This window comes from Pygoscelis adeliae, unplaced genomic scaffold, assembly GCF_000699105.1.
Source record: "Pygoscelis adeliae isolate BGI_AS28 unplaced genomic scaffold, ASM69910v1 Scaffold241, whole genome shotgun sequence".
NCBI classification, from domain to species: Eukaryota; Metazoa; Chordata; class Aves; order Sphenisciformes; family Spheniscidae; genus Pygoscelis; species Pygoscelis adeliae.
The window spans coordinates 4,442,796-4,458,336 of NW_008824056.1; the positions used below are offsets into that span (position 1 = coordinate 4,442,796).

General features: G+C 36.5%; 1 protein-coding gene across 1 annotated transcript in view; it reads left to right on the plus strand.

Moving 5' to 3' along the window:
* HLTF (helicase-like transcription factor) overlaps window positions 1-15,541 on the plus strand; it is a 31,453-nt gene that overhangs the window by 10,835 nt on the left and 5,077 nt on the right. The window contains exons 10-23 of the mRNA XM_009334014.1: window positions 510-597; window positions 1,314-1,393; window positions 2,310-2,399; window positions 2,623-2,720; window positions 4,059-4,202; window positions 5,011-5,149; window positions 5,908-6,043; window positions 6,352-6,531; window positions 6,992-7,116; window positions 8,404-8,582; window positions 11,829-11,957; window positions 13,378-13,490; window positions 13,770-13,950; window positions 15,362-15,442. Coding sequence (XP_009332289.1) covers window positions 510-597; window positions 1,314-1,393; window positions 2,310-2,399; window positions 2,623-2,720; window positions 4,059-4,202; window positions 5,011-5,149; window positions 5,908-6,043; window positions 6,352-6,531; window positions 6,992-7,116; window positions 8,404-8,582; window positions 11,829-11,957; window positions 13,378-13,490; window positions 13,770-13,950; window positions 15,362-15,442 — 1,763 coding nt within the window. The remainder of the gene's footprint in view (window positions 1-509; window positions 598-1,313; window positions 1,394-2,309; window positions 2,400-2,622; window positions 2,721-4,058; window positions 4,203-5,010; window positions 5,150-5,907; window positions 6,044-6,351; window positions 6,532-6,991; window positions 7,117-8,403; window positions 8,583-11,828; window positions 11,958-13,377; window positions 13,491-13,769; window positions 13,951-15,361; window positions 15,443-15,541) is intronic.

Consider the following 15,541-nt stretch of genomic DNA (forward strand, 5'->3'; position numbering starts at 1 on the left):
AGTACGCCCACCCAAGGAGGAGGAGCGGCCGGTCCCGTCAACTCCTCCCCAAACCCCTCCCCCGTGCATCTGTGATGTTACCACATTTATTCTGTTAATGTTGCTGTTATTCATTTAGCTTTTGGCAACGTGGAAATAATTAATTAGTAAGGTTTGACCTGTAAAAAACCTTTACCATTTAGCATTATTTAAAACTTCTTTATAAAACTTTACCCTTACTGTTAATAGTACAATGCTTACATTTGTTTTTTCCTCTTTTCTTGACTGTTTTTGACCACCTGCAAACTCAATACACATTTTATGACTTTGTAAATATTTAAGATTGTTTTAAGAGTATTTTTATTTTTCACTTGTGATCGCAGTATCAGTAGTACTTGTCCCATGCAGAACTAAGGTTGTTTTAAAGGAAGTTTGTACTTGTTCTTGATAAAGTTATACTAAAGCTGGTTTGATAACCAAGCTGAAGACTATGTGTATTTTTCATAAATACCTATTTCTTCTTTATGAAGACTCTAGCAATGTGATGGAGCCTGGTGGTTCTAACGTAAAAAAGTTTGAAACTACTCCGTTGAAATACTCAAGTTGTCCTCCAAAAAGGTAGATAGCTGGAATAATCTTTTTCTTTTTGTTGGTTTGCTACATAGATTTTGAGTAAAAATGAAGTGATACTTGGTTATGATTAACCTTAGCCTAAAATGTGTTCCTGCTCTCTCCTCACCTTTCAGTATGCTATACTTCTGCTTTCATTTATCATAAGTGTTCTGTATCTGTGTTGCACTTTGGAATATATTAAAAAAGCATTAACTCATTCTACGTGGCTTGCGTGACTGCATGCTTGGATGTCTCCTTCAGTAGTAAAGGTGCCTGATAACATCAGTGTGTGGCATCTAAAAAACTGGCTGTGAAGTAGTCTTTCTTCTAGTATCAATTAGGTTTTTAAGTGGTTAAGAAATACTTCGCAGGCATGCTTCTGACAGAGACACAGCTTTGAGCTGATGAAGTTGTGAGGCTTACTAATGTGTTTGAACCTTCCCACCACACTAGCCTCTCCTTATAATTGGTGTGAACTTCAGTGATAATCTGTACTAAGTTTTATGAGCATCACTCACCCTGCAGCTGTGTTCTGTGCTTTCCCTTTTTGTAACCCTTCTAAAGAGAAAATTTTAAAATCACAGTGGTATCTTATTTGCAATACCAAGTTCATTGCCTTTATGCTCTTGAGATTTAGTATGTAAATTCAAGCAGTAGTAGAGTTGTGGGGTTTTTGTGTTTTTTGTTTTTTTTTTTTTTCTTTCTTAATGATGATATCTTAGAGATAAAGCCAAGAAACCCAGATATTCAGGAAGCAGTGACTTGGGAGAGTCTGAAGAATGGCTACTGCAACAAACAGAGAGTAAGTTGATTTTTTTTTTTTGGTGGGTTTGTGTTTTTTTTTTTTCAATTGGTTACTGTAACACCTGGTGTCTTCCTTTCTGAAGGCAAACTGAACAGGATTTCAGATTAACTGGAAAAGGAATTAACTAAACTACTTGGGTTTTTTTGTTGGTGTGGGGTTTTTTTTTATTATTCAACCAAAACTTTAAGCATATAACTTTAGAAATTGCTGAACAGGAAAGCAGTGCTTTAGTCCTAAGTGTTGTAGTTTGTTTCCTTAGCTGAATGAGTGGTGGTGTAACAAGCTATGAGCAGGGTCAAATGGATGGTGAAAACCAGAATTGCTAAGATTTTTAGAATTTTACATAGACTTGTTGTCAGGGCACTAGAGTTGGAAAAACAAATTCAGAAAATTAAGTCCCATCTTTTGTGGTAAATACCTGAAATGGGATCATGAAGAGTCAAGAACATGTGTCATTTGTTGAACTAAGTATCTTCCATGGAAAAAAAATGAAGGGCTACAGGTACTCTGGAGTAAGCAGTTAAGTTTAGGTTTAAAGTACTTGGGGTGAAACCTTGTGCTAAACTTTTTTTTTTTTTTAATGATTGGTAAACTGCATTCCTCTGAAGATTCATAACCTGAAATAGATGTATAAGATACTATATTTCTACACACATGCCTGTCAGAGTTCAAGGAGTGTCTGGACAATGCTCTTACCTGCATGGTTTAGTTTTAGGTAGTCCTGTGAGGAGCAGGGAGTTGACTCCATGATCCTTATGGGTCCCTTCCAACTCGAGATATTCTGCATTATTGTATTGGAGAGGAGAAGTAATCTGGTTAACAGGTTTGACTTTTATGAAGCGTGTCATAAAAATAAATGCACACACATGCTCTGCGTGGGGTGAAAAACCTGTGTTTGTCTGGCTTTTTGCAGCAACTTCCTGTGTTATCCAAGAAGATACTGGCTTTGCATCTGTTCTTCTACCTTCATCTACTTGTTTAAAAAGACAAACAAAGAGAAAAGGTAATGAAGGGATAAACAGACAATATTAATATCTGAGTTTTTGGAAGCTGAAGTATTATACATATTTGATTTAATAAATGAAGCTTATGTCTTTGTAAATTGCTTTGATGCTGTTCAGGTGAAGAAATTTAGAAAGGACTTCAGGGAACCGTAAGTTTCTTGAACTTCTACTTTGCCTTAAAGTGAACTGTTACGCCACTAAATACGACTTCTGTTTTCTCAGGTGTCACTAGCGTTCAGTCAGTTGAGAAGAAATATTCTGATGGTGACCCCAGAGCAACACTGATTGTATGTCCACTGTCTGTCCTAAGCAACTGGATTGTAAGTGCTAAGCTGTTTTAATGTGTAAACGTGCTATATGTTGATTATGATGCCATAGAAATAGTACTCCCTGTAGTCTCTCATGCTAGTAAAAGGTCACGGTTTACCTTTTTTATGAAACAGAGCTGCTTTCACAAGGGAGGTTTATTTGATAGAAATTGAAAAACTGGAGTAGTATTGTAATGAGAGTGCGGTTCCATGAGTAGCGAGCTTACCACTATCGGAAAGAGTAAGCTCACTTTCCCTGCTTTTGACTGGGCAGATTCACTTTGGCACTTCTGGAACTCGTGTGATTTAACTCCTTAAACCAGATGAGGAAGGTGGAGGAGACAGGTCCTTCTTCTTGCATGCCCAGAATAAAATACGATTGTACTTAATTGATAATGCATGTGACATTTCATTTACTAGAGATGTTCAGTAATTTGGCAGTCTTGTTGGTGATTTGTGGGAGTAGGTCTGCTGGGGTGAACAGGCTGAAGGGCCCTTCTAGCTCTGTCTCTGCATTAGTTAAATTTTTTTGTTTTCATGACATTTTGAATACAAATATTAAGGGGATATCTTTAACTTTCAAGTTATATTTTATTTGGAAGTTTTTGCTGTTTGTGGTTAGGACATTAATAAGAAAAGGAAACAATTTAATCCTAGGCTGTAGGTAAAACATTGAAATTGTGTAATTGGGAAATGTCAAATAGTGTAAAAAAAAAAAAAAAAAAAAGTACTTTCAACTCAAAACTGAATTAAGTATTTAAAAAGAAAGCTTGTGACTCTGGTGCTTCAAACTTCAAATTGTTGATTTTTATTGGCTGTTGAGATTACTGTATGCTGAGTGCTTCACAGAACAAATTGTAGGGAATATACACACTGGTTTTAAAATGAATACTTTGACAATTGTGCCGTCATTTATGTTAAAACTTAGGTGGTTAACCCAGTAAGGGGAAGAAGCTGTAAATGAACAGTGAAAGAATAAACAATGAGAAGATGAAGGTAGAAAGTGAAAAAGAACATAAAAGCTCTTCCGTTACAGTTTGGGAGGAACAGTAGATTTTGAAGTGCATATACCATCAGGATGTGAACTAATACTGTGCCAGAAGTAGAGCTAGAGTTACCAGAATGTGATACTGTGTCTATTACTAATGACTGAGGTGACTACTTCTGGTCCTTCTTCTCACCTGGGTGGAGAGGTAAAAAGAAACCCAAATTCAAATTGCTTTTGTTATCCAAGTGGATGTAGCATGTCACAGAGCTAGAGGAAGTTAAGGCAACTTACAAGAATTTCATTCTAACAATCACGTAGTAACACAGTGTCTTTTGGATGACTTTTGACAACTTTTCTTTCAGGACCAGTTTGAACAACATATCCACCAAGATTTTCATGTAAATATTTATGTTTATTATGGTTCTGACCGTAACAAGGACCCATCAGTTCTTTCAGAACAAGACATCGTACTGACAACATACAACATCTTAGCTACTGATTACGGAGTAAGTAAATGAGAAAGTGTTCTTTGAAGATCCCTTACTGTTCAAGACTCCCAGTGTTTGGGCTAATGATGGCAGTATATTCAAGTGCTATTCCAGTAGGCAATCAAAAGGTTATAGCTGTAGTTTTGCTTTACATACTTTCTTACGGGTTCGCTGTGGTAACGAAGGGAGTTTTTTATTGCTCCTCTAGAGAAAATTATTTGGCTGCACTTAGGGCAGCTTAAGGAAGAGACTTTTTAAGGATAGAAAAGGATGGCAAGTATGTAAATCTCCCCAAATCTCAGTGACATGAGGCTCCCATTTCTGCCTTCTCCTATCAAATTTGAAGAATATGGAGCATTTAAAACCATAATTCCGTAGTTCTTGTTGCACATGGGCTGCAACCAAGTAGCTCATTGCATGAGATGTATTTGTAAAGTGATGGTTTTCATAGAAATTCCAGCCATTTTAAAAGCCTGAAGATTACATCTTTAAGTATAATATAAACTTTTAATTTGCTCTCTGATCCAGTTTCCATATCTCTGTGTCTTTGAAGCCTTTCTTCTTTTCCGGCTAAGCTTATTTTTGCTGTAGCTCATTTCTCATATTCAGGTATGAGAAGACTGGTAACATTTTCCAGGAATCATTAAATCTAAAAGAAGGAATGCCTCATTCTTAGTTTTGCTCTTCTGTGCTGATAAATAAACAAGATGCGAATAAATACTATCCATTATTAATTGTGGAATTGTTATATTAATAGCTTGCTTAATCCAAATTGCAAAAAAGGATTTTAATTTGAGTCAAAGATTAAAAGAATACTGTGTTTCAGATCAGAGGTGACAGCCCTTTACACAAAGTCAAGTGGCTGAGAATTGTGTTGGATGAGGGGCACACTATACGAAATCCAAATGCTCAGCAAACTAAAGCTGCCTTAAATCTGGAGGGACACAGAAGATGGGTACTTACAGGTAAAATATTTGACACCAGAGGAAATGCAGTGCAAATCATCTTAGTATAACACCATCTTGTGTTTCCACTTTGGCTTTTTCTGGGAGATGGTTAATGTCTGTGTCAGATTCATTTGGAATGTTTTTAAACTTGTCTTTGAGCAGTGATTTAGGTGTGTCTTCTTTTAGTTGTTTTTGATTTTGTTTGCTTGGTTTTGTGGCTTGGTGGTTTTGTTTGGGGGTTTTTTTTTTTTTTGTTGTTGTTTTTATTCAGTTCATAGACACAAATTTTAAAATAACTTTTGGTACACAGGTTTGATGGAAGTGCAAGTAAAAAGGGACCTATTTATGAACTGACATGTTATGTCTGGTTAGAAGCTCACACTCTTAGGTACTTATACGAACCTCAGTAGCTTTTGGAAATGTAATAGTCATCCTAGAAACTGCCAGGGACCATGCAAGCATGTGATCCTTAAATGTAATTTAAAGAAGATCATGGTATAACCACTGCTGGTGAAGCTGAAAGGAAAGAATAACATCCAAGTCTTCCCAGCACTGAGAGCTGCAGTTTTCTCACTCTTAAATGTATAAGTGTTTTGTAATATTTTAGTTAAGAAAATAATACGTATTCTACTTAATGACATGTCAACCTAGTTATGAGAGACCTTGTCCATGGTGTATGTTTTGGAGAAAGCACAGAACTTTCACTTTGACTAAAAAATTGTATTTTTTAGTTTCTTTGAGGTTTTACAATCTTTGTTTGTTTGTTTTCTGTTTAGGCACTCCTATTCAGAATTCTGTAAAGGATTTGTGGTGTCTTATTTCCTTCTTAAAACTGAAACCTTTCACTGATCGAGAGTGGTGGCACAGAACGATTCAACGTCCAGTCACAATGGGAGCTCCAGGAGGACTTGGGTACGAAGTGTTCCCAAAGGGTTTGTGAATGAGTATGACTGGCAGTGCTTGGGCAATGTGACAAATTAGTGTTTCATGTTTAAAATTGGAATGCAGGTGTCATTAGTTCTTACTTAAATTTTTTAGTTTAATTTAATAAATATTAAATAATTTGAATTACTTAATATTTCAGATTGATTAATTATATTGTACTCCTGGGCTTGGATTTTGTACAGAACATGTATTTATGCAGTAAACAACAAAAAAAAAAACCAAAACAACAAGCCAACCCCAGCTGGGTAATATATTGTCTATATATGTATTTTTAGGCGTTTACAGTCTCTGATTAGGAGTATCACCCTTAGAAGAACTAAAACAAGTAAAGTTAAAGGAAAACCCATTTTGGAGTTACCAGAACGTAAAGTACTTATTCAGCATGTTACGCTTACAGAGGAAGAGAGGCAAATCTATCAGTCTGTGAAGAAGGAGGGCAAAGCTGCTATTAGCAGGTAAGTAGAAGGCTTTCTTAATCCAGAAGGTTGAAGTTTGATATCACAGACTTGCATTTCGGAAGTTTTCATTATGTTAGCTCTAGTAGCCAAGTGTGTCATTTTGTATGCTGTAAGCTAATAATTGCAAATTAGCGTAGCATCTGTTCAGTTCTGAAGAGTGAAGTAGAGACTATTGCAGAACTATGTATTAGAAGTTCTGTCTTGTGAGAAACGAAAGGGATACCAGATACGTAAAGAATGGCCTTAAAATTTTTGTCACCACATGTTAGCATTTCTTCTAGTAGAACATACTACTGGTAGCATTTTGTACCTTGTTTCACGAGAGGATTTGAGAAAATATATTCAAACAGGAAAGTGAAAAATCAGAGAATCATTCTAACAGCTAAACTTGATCACTTGATGTCATCTGTTACTTCAGGCTGTAGCTTTTCACACTAATGATAAAACTCTTGTTCAGATTTTTCAGTGAAGGGACTGTACTAACTCACTATGCTGACATCCTTGGTGTCCTGCTCAGATTGAGGCAGCTTTGTTGTCATCCTCATCTTTGTATAAATACATCTTCTTCTAGTTTTTCAGCTGGTGAGTGAATGCTTTTGGTTCCTGTGTTTCTAAAAACAGGACTCGCACTTTGTATTCAAGAACAGAAACGACGTTTGTGTGTTTTCCAAGCTTTCTAGCTTCAGCCTTCCTCTTTCAGCCAGCCTTCCGCTTTTCAGCTTGGATTATTGAACTTTTAACTTTGTTACTTTTACTTTTTTCATACCATAGTATGTTTGAATATGTTTGAGAAGTGGGTACTCAAGCGCATACTCAAATATGAACGAAAGCAATGAAGTATGAGTGGTTATGAAAGCTAGAAGCTGGAGTTAATAAGCTTTGACAGCCCATACAGAAATGACCGAAGAGGACCTCTGCAGAGCCAAATGCAGAAGGCTTGTTAAAAAGCAGTGTATCTGCTGTTGTAATAATTCACAGAAGTGCTTTTACAGCAAATTTTTTTTTCTTTGCCTCAGGAGAGAAGATGTAGAGGAGCTTTGGGGAATGGCTTGTAGATTGGTAGCCATCTCAGCAGAACCATAGCCTCTTCAGCAGAATAGGAAACTGTTGACTTTGTTACGGCTGTAAGGAAGGGTAAACACAGAGGACTGCAAGGAGAGTGAAATTTTATTTTTGACAAGCCAGAACTGTCCAGCTGCATAGTGTTAAAAATTATATGCATTTCTTTCAGAAGAAAGTATAGTCTGTTTGAAATACTCTAAATTTGAGAATTCTCAAATTTTAATAGTTTGAAAAATCCTATTTTGAGATGCCATTGGTATAGGTGTGATTTTTCAGGAAACTGAAAGACCAATGAGATATGGTCAGAACCTTTTTTAGAAGGTTGTCATTTATCTTCCTGAAAAATACAGGATGGAGAAATGATTGGATAATTGTTCAATAATTATTTCGAAATTAATTAGTAACTAGTATGATTTGAATTTATTTACTTAAAAAATAAAGCACTCGTACATATAAATAGTGTCATCTCCGTATTATTGTTACTACTTGAACAGCTGCCATATGAAAACTGCTTGTTCCCATCGGGGATTGTGTCGCACATGTACTATCACTGAGCCTGCAGTCAAGGCTCTTTGAATTCTAATTACTATTTTACCAAGTAAGATTACTCTTAATGTGTTTTGGAATAGTAGGTTGGAATTTTCTGGAGTATTTGGTAGCTTGTGTTTTTATGCATTGTAGGCTATATCCTCATTGTGTATAAACTGTCCTAATTGCATTTTGATCAATGGAACTGTGTTGATGTGTGCCAGCTCAGAGTGTTTCCTGTATGGAAATCTGTTTTTAAATATCTTTCTGTATTTGCAGATAATAAAACTCCTGAAGAACTGCATGAGACATTAGTGAGTAAAATGAAGTTGGTTCTGAGCTCTGGTTCAGATGAAGAATGTGCAGTTTGCTTGGAATCACTGACTCTTCCTGTGATAACACGCTGTGCGCATGTGTTTTGTAAGCCATGTATTTTTGAAGTCATCAGAAGTGAACAGGTTGGTTGTTCTATGGTTAGTTAATTGTAATAGCTATTCAAAAGCAATGAACTGGTATCACCAGAAGTCCATCTAGCTATTGTTCTTTTGAATCATAAATGGTGAACAGCGTAAACCTAATCATCAGCTGGGCTATAAAAACTATTGGCCTGAAGTCAAACTATGGAGAGAGTAGCTGTCAAACTGAACAGTGTTAAGGTCCATCAGTATTTTCAAAGACCTTTTCCCTAGTTCTCACCTTACTTTGTCCCTAGGGTAAAAGTGATGGCATCAAATGCAGCATTGTATACCTCCATATAGCTGGATGCCTTTTCACTGCTTGTATGTGATGTGATGCGTGTATATATTGTTGTGCTTGAAAGAGACCAAAGCTGTGTATTGAAAGTTGACTGTTGAACTAAAATCATGTCTACTCTCCTTATTCCAAGCTGATAACCTTCTACGGTGAAATAGCTGCCTTGCTAGAGCACCGTCTTTATGGCCCTTCTCTGGACTCTCTCCAGAATAAGCTTGTGGATGAGCCTCTTTTGCTTTTTTGAAAAACATAGCTTTTATTTTTCTTGTGCATTTCTAAGCTATACTTTTCCTTCTTGTTTGCCCATTGCTTTCTAGGGCAATCTGATAGTGTGGTAGTCTCATCATCCGTATCCAGTGCTGCTGCACTTCCTCTCTGGAATTGTTCTGTCTCCTACTCAACCACAGTAGGGCTTCAAGTGCCAGACTAAACGTAGGTGGTGTTCTTTATAGGAGGCAACAGGGGACAAATTAGTCCCTGCTTGTGCATAATCAGTCAAGCTAACAAGACAAAGGTAGGAAGTGTTGTTTGGCATGTAGATTGACTTTATTTCATTGCCAGACATGCAAGGTTCTGATGCAGATATCCCAGTTGAGAGTTTCTGAGACTTTTGAGAGAAACTAGTGGTGTGAAATTATTCTCTAAGGGAAGAGCACTTGCAGAGGCCTTCTTCCAGTGCAGAGGTTCTTGATGTGTCTGTAGCAGAGTTGAGTGCCCCTACTCAACCTTCAGGTGTATTTAGGCATGCAGAGAAATAAATCAGGTTATGACATGATGGAACCTGTATTACTTGACTGTACAGTCAAGGTATTTACTATGCTTTGCCTAGAAAGGACCTTGGAGTCTGCAGAACTAGGGCCTTTGTCCAATCCCGCATTGTTCCATAGATGGCTTTCATAGTAGTGAAGTCTGAACAGAGGTGGCTGTAGGTTCTGCTTTTTGAAGATGAATTATCGTGAGTTTATAAAGCAGCGAGTGAGTAAGCTTTTCTTATGTTCAAACTGATTCCTGATTTAAATCAATTCCCGAGAAAGTTTTTGCAGCTTCCAGCCAAAACACTGTCAGAGATCTAAATTCCAGAGTTGGGGAATTCACTGTTTCCACATGATAGGTATTTGTCCTAGTGCTGCATCTCAGTTGGGTAGTTCCTGTGCGTGAATGGTTACAATGCAACTCTCTCCTAGTAAATAGCTCAGGAAAGTACTTTACTTACCACCTTAAAAACAAAGCAAACAAACACATACCCCCTCTCCCAAAACAGCTTGGGTTCAAACAGGATTCTTCCAGGCAAGATGCCTGTTGTTTCCATTATTAATACAAATGAGAGCATTAAGCCATCAGTGAGGAATGGGATGTGAAGCTGCCAACACAGAACTGCTGAGTGAGAAGTTTGGCCTTTCATTGTATTACAAACCTGGAGACCATTTTATCTTTCTAATGTTAACCTAAAAGTATTTACTGGAATTGGAAAAACTTTTTAGTAGTTAACAGCTTGAGAGTTAACACCTGCTTTATTTCAGTCTTTCATTGAGGCTAGCTTCAGACTTGTGCAAGTAAGTAAAGATCCTATGCAGAAGTCCTAATAAAGCTATAAAATCTCTACCGTAATCTAATGTCTTTGTGTATTAACTGCATTCTTGTAAAAGCTTGCCAGATATGCATTCTTTTTTTTCTTCTAGTTGTTGATTGCGAGACACTTTTTGTCACTTTCATATGCTTTCAGTGCAAGTCTTCCATATCTGTGTTGGCATTGTTCGGCTGTGTTGTGGGTTTTCTGTTGTTTTTAATTACAGTACTAAATTGGAGAAGGGTTGTAGAAAGACGTGATCCTGTTATTTAAAAAAAAAAAAAAAGTCTTTGAGCACTGTTAGGATTTTTTTTCCCTGAAAACTTTTTCAGATTTATTAGAATTCATTGATTTTTGTCTCATCACTGGAGAATTTTTGGATTGCTGCCAAATCAGGAATGATTCATTTGTAACTATGTTTGGAGACTGTTACGTCAGATTCCTTTGTGTTAAGATTCTGTCTCTTGAAAGGATATCTTTATAGCTGCAATAAATTCATGTATGTAGACTATGACTGCCAGCGTCCTTAATTGGCGAGAGGTTCATTCCAGATTAGCAGTCCCCAGTACTCATCTGCTTTGTGAGGTCTGCTTTGCAGCCTGTCTAAAGATGCCTTGGTTCTGTGGCCAGATTGCTATATAAACTGAGTTAGCTAATTTTAAAGGGTTGCTCTGTTAGGCAGAAGTTTTTGATGTTTGTCACTTTTGCGTCGCAACGTTGTGTATTTGTCTAGTGCACACAGTCTTCTGTTAAGTGTTGTGAGTAGTCCTATGGAAGTGCTATTGTATAAATTCTAAACTTTACCTTACCTAGAGTATGCTTCAGAGGAAAAAGCTTTTGGTGTTAAGTGTTGTCTCATTTCTCATGTCTGTTTGGGAAAAAGAGAAGAGACCCTGTGTCTGGCCCTGACAATGCATGTTTCATCAGACTGCTGTTATTTCTGTGCAGGCTTTGAAGAAAAAGGGTAAAAGGTCATTTTTTGTAACTAAGAAAGATCTTGTCTTTGAAAGATGGTTTATTTTTCTGATATTTTAAATAGTCTTCTCCCCATAGCCCAAGTATTTGCTTGCTTTTAAATCTTGAGCTGCTTATTTCAAGTATAAATATGCTCAGAAACAAGACCACTTCTAAGGAAGGCGGAGTGTTTTTAAAACATGCAGCATTTATGTCACCTTAATGTTCTCACAAATAAAATATTTTGATTGTTACATCAGAAATGACAAAGCAGTGTGTTACAAGAATTAATGTACTCCTTGAGGATTTTTTGTATGAACACTAATATAATAATTTCATAAATGGTGCTTTGTAAAGGTGATCTTTAGTACTCACTATAAATAATTTGATTTAATATGTTTCTTCTAATGTTATTTGGGCTTTTTTGTAGCCAAATGCCAAATGCCCTCTCTGTAGGAATGAGCTTCGAGTAGAGCACTTGGTGGAATGTCCCCTAGAAGGGGAAATAGACTCCAGTAATGGAAGGAAGTCTGATCAGGAGTGGATATCCAGTTCAAAGGTACATTCCATTGTGTTTTACTTGGCTTTCATTATGGTTTTGTTGAGCACTCTCTAGAATTTTTCTGTAAATATGCTGAACATACTTTACATATGCATAACATACTTTATTATTTAAAAGTCTGTATGGCATGTCTAGCCAGCACAGGAGAAAATGCATAATAAAATCTCATCACAAACAAATTTTGTAGCAGGGAAACAAGGCAAAAGGAGCATCAGTTGTAATTTGATGCTGGACATTGTGCAGTACATAGCTGTGTATTAATAAAATAAAACTTTCGGTAAAAGAGCTGTTGCTTTGCATTTTGTTTCTGTTTCTGAAGATAAAGTAGTTCTATAACAACTGAAACTATTCAGCTCTTAATTTACTTTTGGATACTAAAAATCTAAATAAATCCTTCTTTCTCAAAACTCGTCTAAAGAACATATACTCTGCTCTAGAGGGGAAAACTAAATGGGCATCATATGTTCAATATAACACTTGTCAGATAAACTAGTGAGATATTTTTATTTTACTTTGCAGACCTGTTTCTCAAGGTCTGCCACATCATTTTTTGCCTCACTTTCATTGTGCATTCGCTGCCAAAAATTAAATCTTCCTGCTTGTACTTTTACCTTTTTGAGATTGCTTTTCTGAAACATTAAATTTTTAATTTTAATTTGTAATGAAGTTACTGTTCTTTCAAAAGTTGGTTATAAACTTAGTCCCTAAAAATCTTTCTGTGGAGACCTAAAAACTGATTTAGGACACTGTGCTCTAGAATATTAACTTTTTAAATTTTTTTTTCTGTTTTATCTGGTGCAGTTACTTGCATTCTCTAGTTAGTGGTTCTTTACCTCATCATAGCTAAACCTTACAAGAGAAAACTGGCAATGTTCTTCTGCCTCAGATCCAATTTCTAGCTTCTTTTGTTCTCATGTTGGTCCCAAGAGTGCTTCTGGTGCCTCCTTATCCTCTGTCATACCTAGCCAAGGGTCTTGCGTAGCTTGCCTGAATATTCCTGAGGGAAGCCTTTCTCGCTTCTTGAGCATTGCTACAGTAGAGGACTCGCCTGGTGGCTGTCCTTTGCCTTGAGCCTTACTTTTCAGAGTTCCAGTACTCTGTTCCTTTTTTCCATATGCTGTGGAGGTAGGGGACTGGTTGACTCCTGACAGTGGGAAGTATGTCTGGAAAACAAGTTTGTGAATCTTCTTTCCCAAAGCACCATCAATCCCCCTGTAGTTTGTGACTGTTAACAGTGTTCAACCCTTAGTTTCCTTTGGAAACTTAAAAGAAACTTCCCACAGATTTTAAGAATAGTTTGTTTAAAAGGTATTACTGAACAGTGATTTCTCAATTGATGTGAACTTTATCAAAGCACCTGTAGGAGTGGAATCTAACCAAGTCAGAATAAGCTGCATAAGTCTTCATTTGATTTCAGATAGATGCTCTCATGCATGCTTTGATAGAACTACGGAGGGATAATCCAACTGCTAAATGTCTGGTTGTTTCTCAGTTCACAACTTTTCTGTCACTGATAGAATATCCCTTGAAGTAAGTAGAACTACTGTCATTTTTAATAAACACGTGCTTTTACGGTGTTTTAGAAAGATATCTCAAAGAATATAGTGTCCTTCTGATTTTTAGAAATTCAGAAGAGGAACAGACTACTTAAATACTTTGTTTAGTGGAATAAAGCCATGAATCTCATTCTTTTTGTTTTTAACGTATCACCTGTTAAATGCAGAATTTTAAGTATGCATTTTAATGTATTTATTTCCTATTGTCACAGAAAATGGATTGTTAAATTGAACATTTTTGCTTTCTCTTCAGAGAATCAGGGTTTGCCTTTACTCGTTTGGATGGGTCAATGGCACAGAAGAAAAGAGTAGAAGCAATTCAGTGTTTCCAAAGCAGCCAAGCAGGATCCCCAACTGTAATGCTTTTGTCGCTGAAAGCAGGTGGAGTTGGATTAAATCTGACAGCAGCTTCCCGAGTGTTTTTAATGGATCCTGTGAGTAATGGGTTGTTCATAATGATCTGGCTTAATCTCGGTGAAGCTTCTTTGGTGTTTCCCTAAGAGGTAGAAGGAAAGCCCCTCTGAGAATGAATGCCACTGATGAGTATCTGTTAAGGGCAAATAGGGCTTTTCTTCATTTGTTTCCCTGGCACATTTTTGTTTTAACACAGTATTTTTGTGCTGTCCATTTATTTACTGTGAATGGAAAGAATGCTAGTAGTACTGTTAACAAAGTGGTGTGACACCTTACAGCGTAGCATTTGATATTGGTTCCTTTTCTTTCTTTCTCTTTCTTCTGATACTTTGAATGTAGTTTTCTGTTTGTTCCATTTAATAACTTCAAAAGCCATGAAGTGGAATTTCTGGAACAGTATTTTTTTTTTCTGTGTTACAATGCAGTGCTCCTCTGTTCTAGTCTCTTCTGTTATTTTTGTGAATTTGTAAAGACAGACATTAGTCTGAGGTTACTTTTTGTAAGAGACTGAGAAAGATGGTGATATCTAAATTTAGGAAGCTTTTGCCTTTCATTAAAACACTCAGGAATGCAAAATTATTTGTAAGGAATAAAAATGTAAATTACATTTATTGATAGCAAAATGGTATTCTTAACAGAATTGGTTCATGTCTCATTGTGTCATTGTACAAAATCAAAGGTTTTCTGTTCACTGAGTTATTAAGAAGAGTTCCTAGATAACTTTCAGTATGGGGGTGACATGGCAAGGTGAGCTCATTGCATGAGACTTGCTTATCACAGAACATTATTACGTTTTAAGTAGATTTAAATATCCATTCTGTCAGAACTATTAGTACTATACCTTTAGATAGCAAAAACACGCTGGAAAAATGCAGAGCACAGACTTGGCATTTCACAAATCCTTAGTGTTATATCCTAAGCATAAGTAGGAACGGCTACACTGCCATTTTGTGTTCAGCAAGTTTCTTGTTTACGTAACTTGGCGATTATTGCATATATTAATGGAAGTATATGTGGGCTTTCTTAAAAGTCAGGGGACTTAGTCTACTGATAAATAACTGCCTGTGTTCAGCTGGTTCAGATTTTGCTATCAGGAAGAGGGTACTGAGGCAGTTAGTATATGCAGTGTCTATTTCAGAATTAAAATGGTAACAGGATTGATTTTATGTCTCCTAGACTCCTGACAAACTTTTTTTTTTTTAAAGCATTTACCTGAAGTTCCTGCTTGTTATGAATATATAACCAGTTGTTCTCAAAGCTTTCTTTATAGCGGGATACTTAAGGAGTGAGACATTAGGTTGGGAGTAATTAATGTGCAAGCAGTATTTCTTCAAGAGCTGATGGTACAATGACTTCTTTGTGATTCCATGTGCATCCTACTATGTATTTTGAAGGGAAGTTATTTAACTTGTTCATTGCTGCTACTGATAGGCTTGGAATCCTGCTGCAGAAGACCAGTGTTTTGACAGGTGTCACAGGCTGGGTCAGAAGCATAATGTTGTTATTACTAAGGTGAGTTGAGAGATGATCTGTTTGAACAGTTTTCTGGTTATGAATAAATAAATAATTTTCCAAAAAGCTTTACTGTATTTTTAAAAGAATTGTGATGTT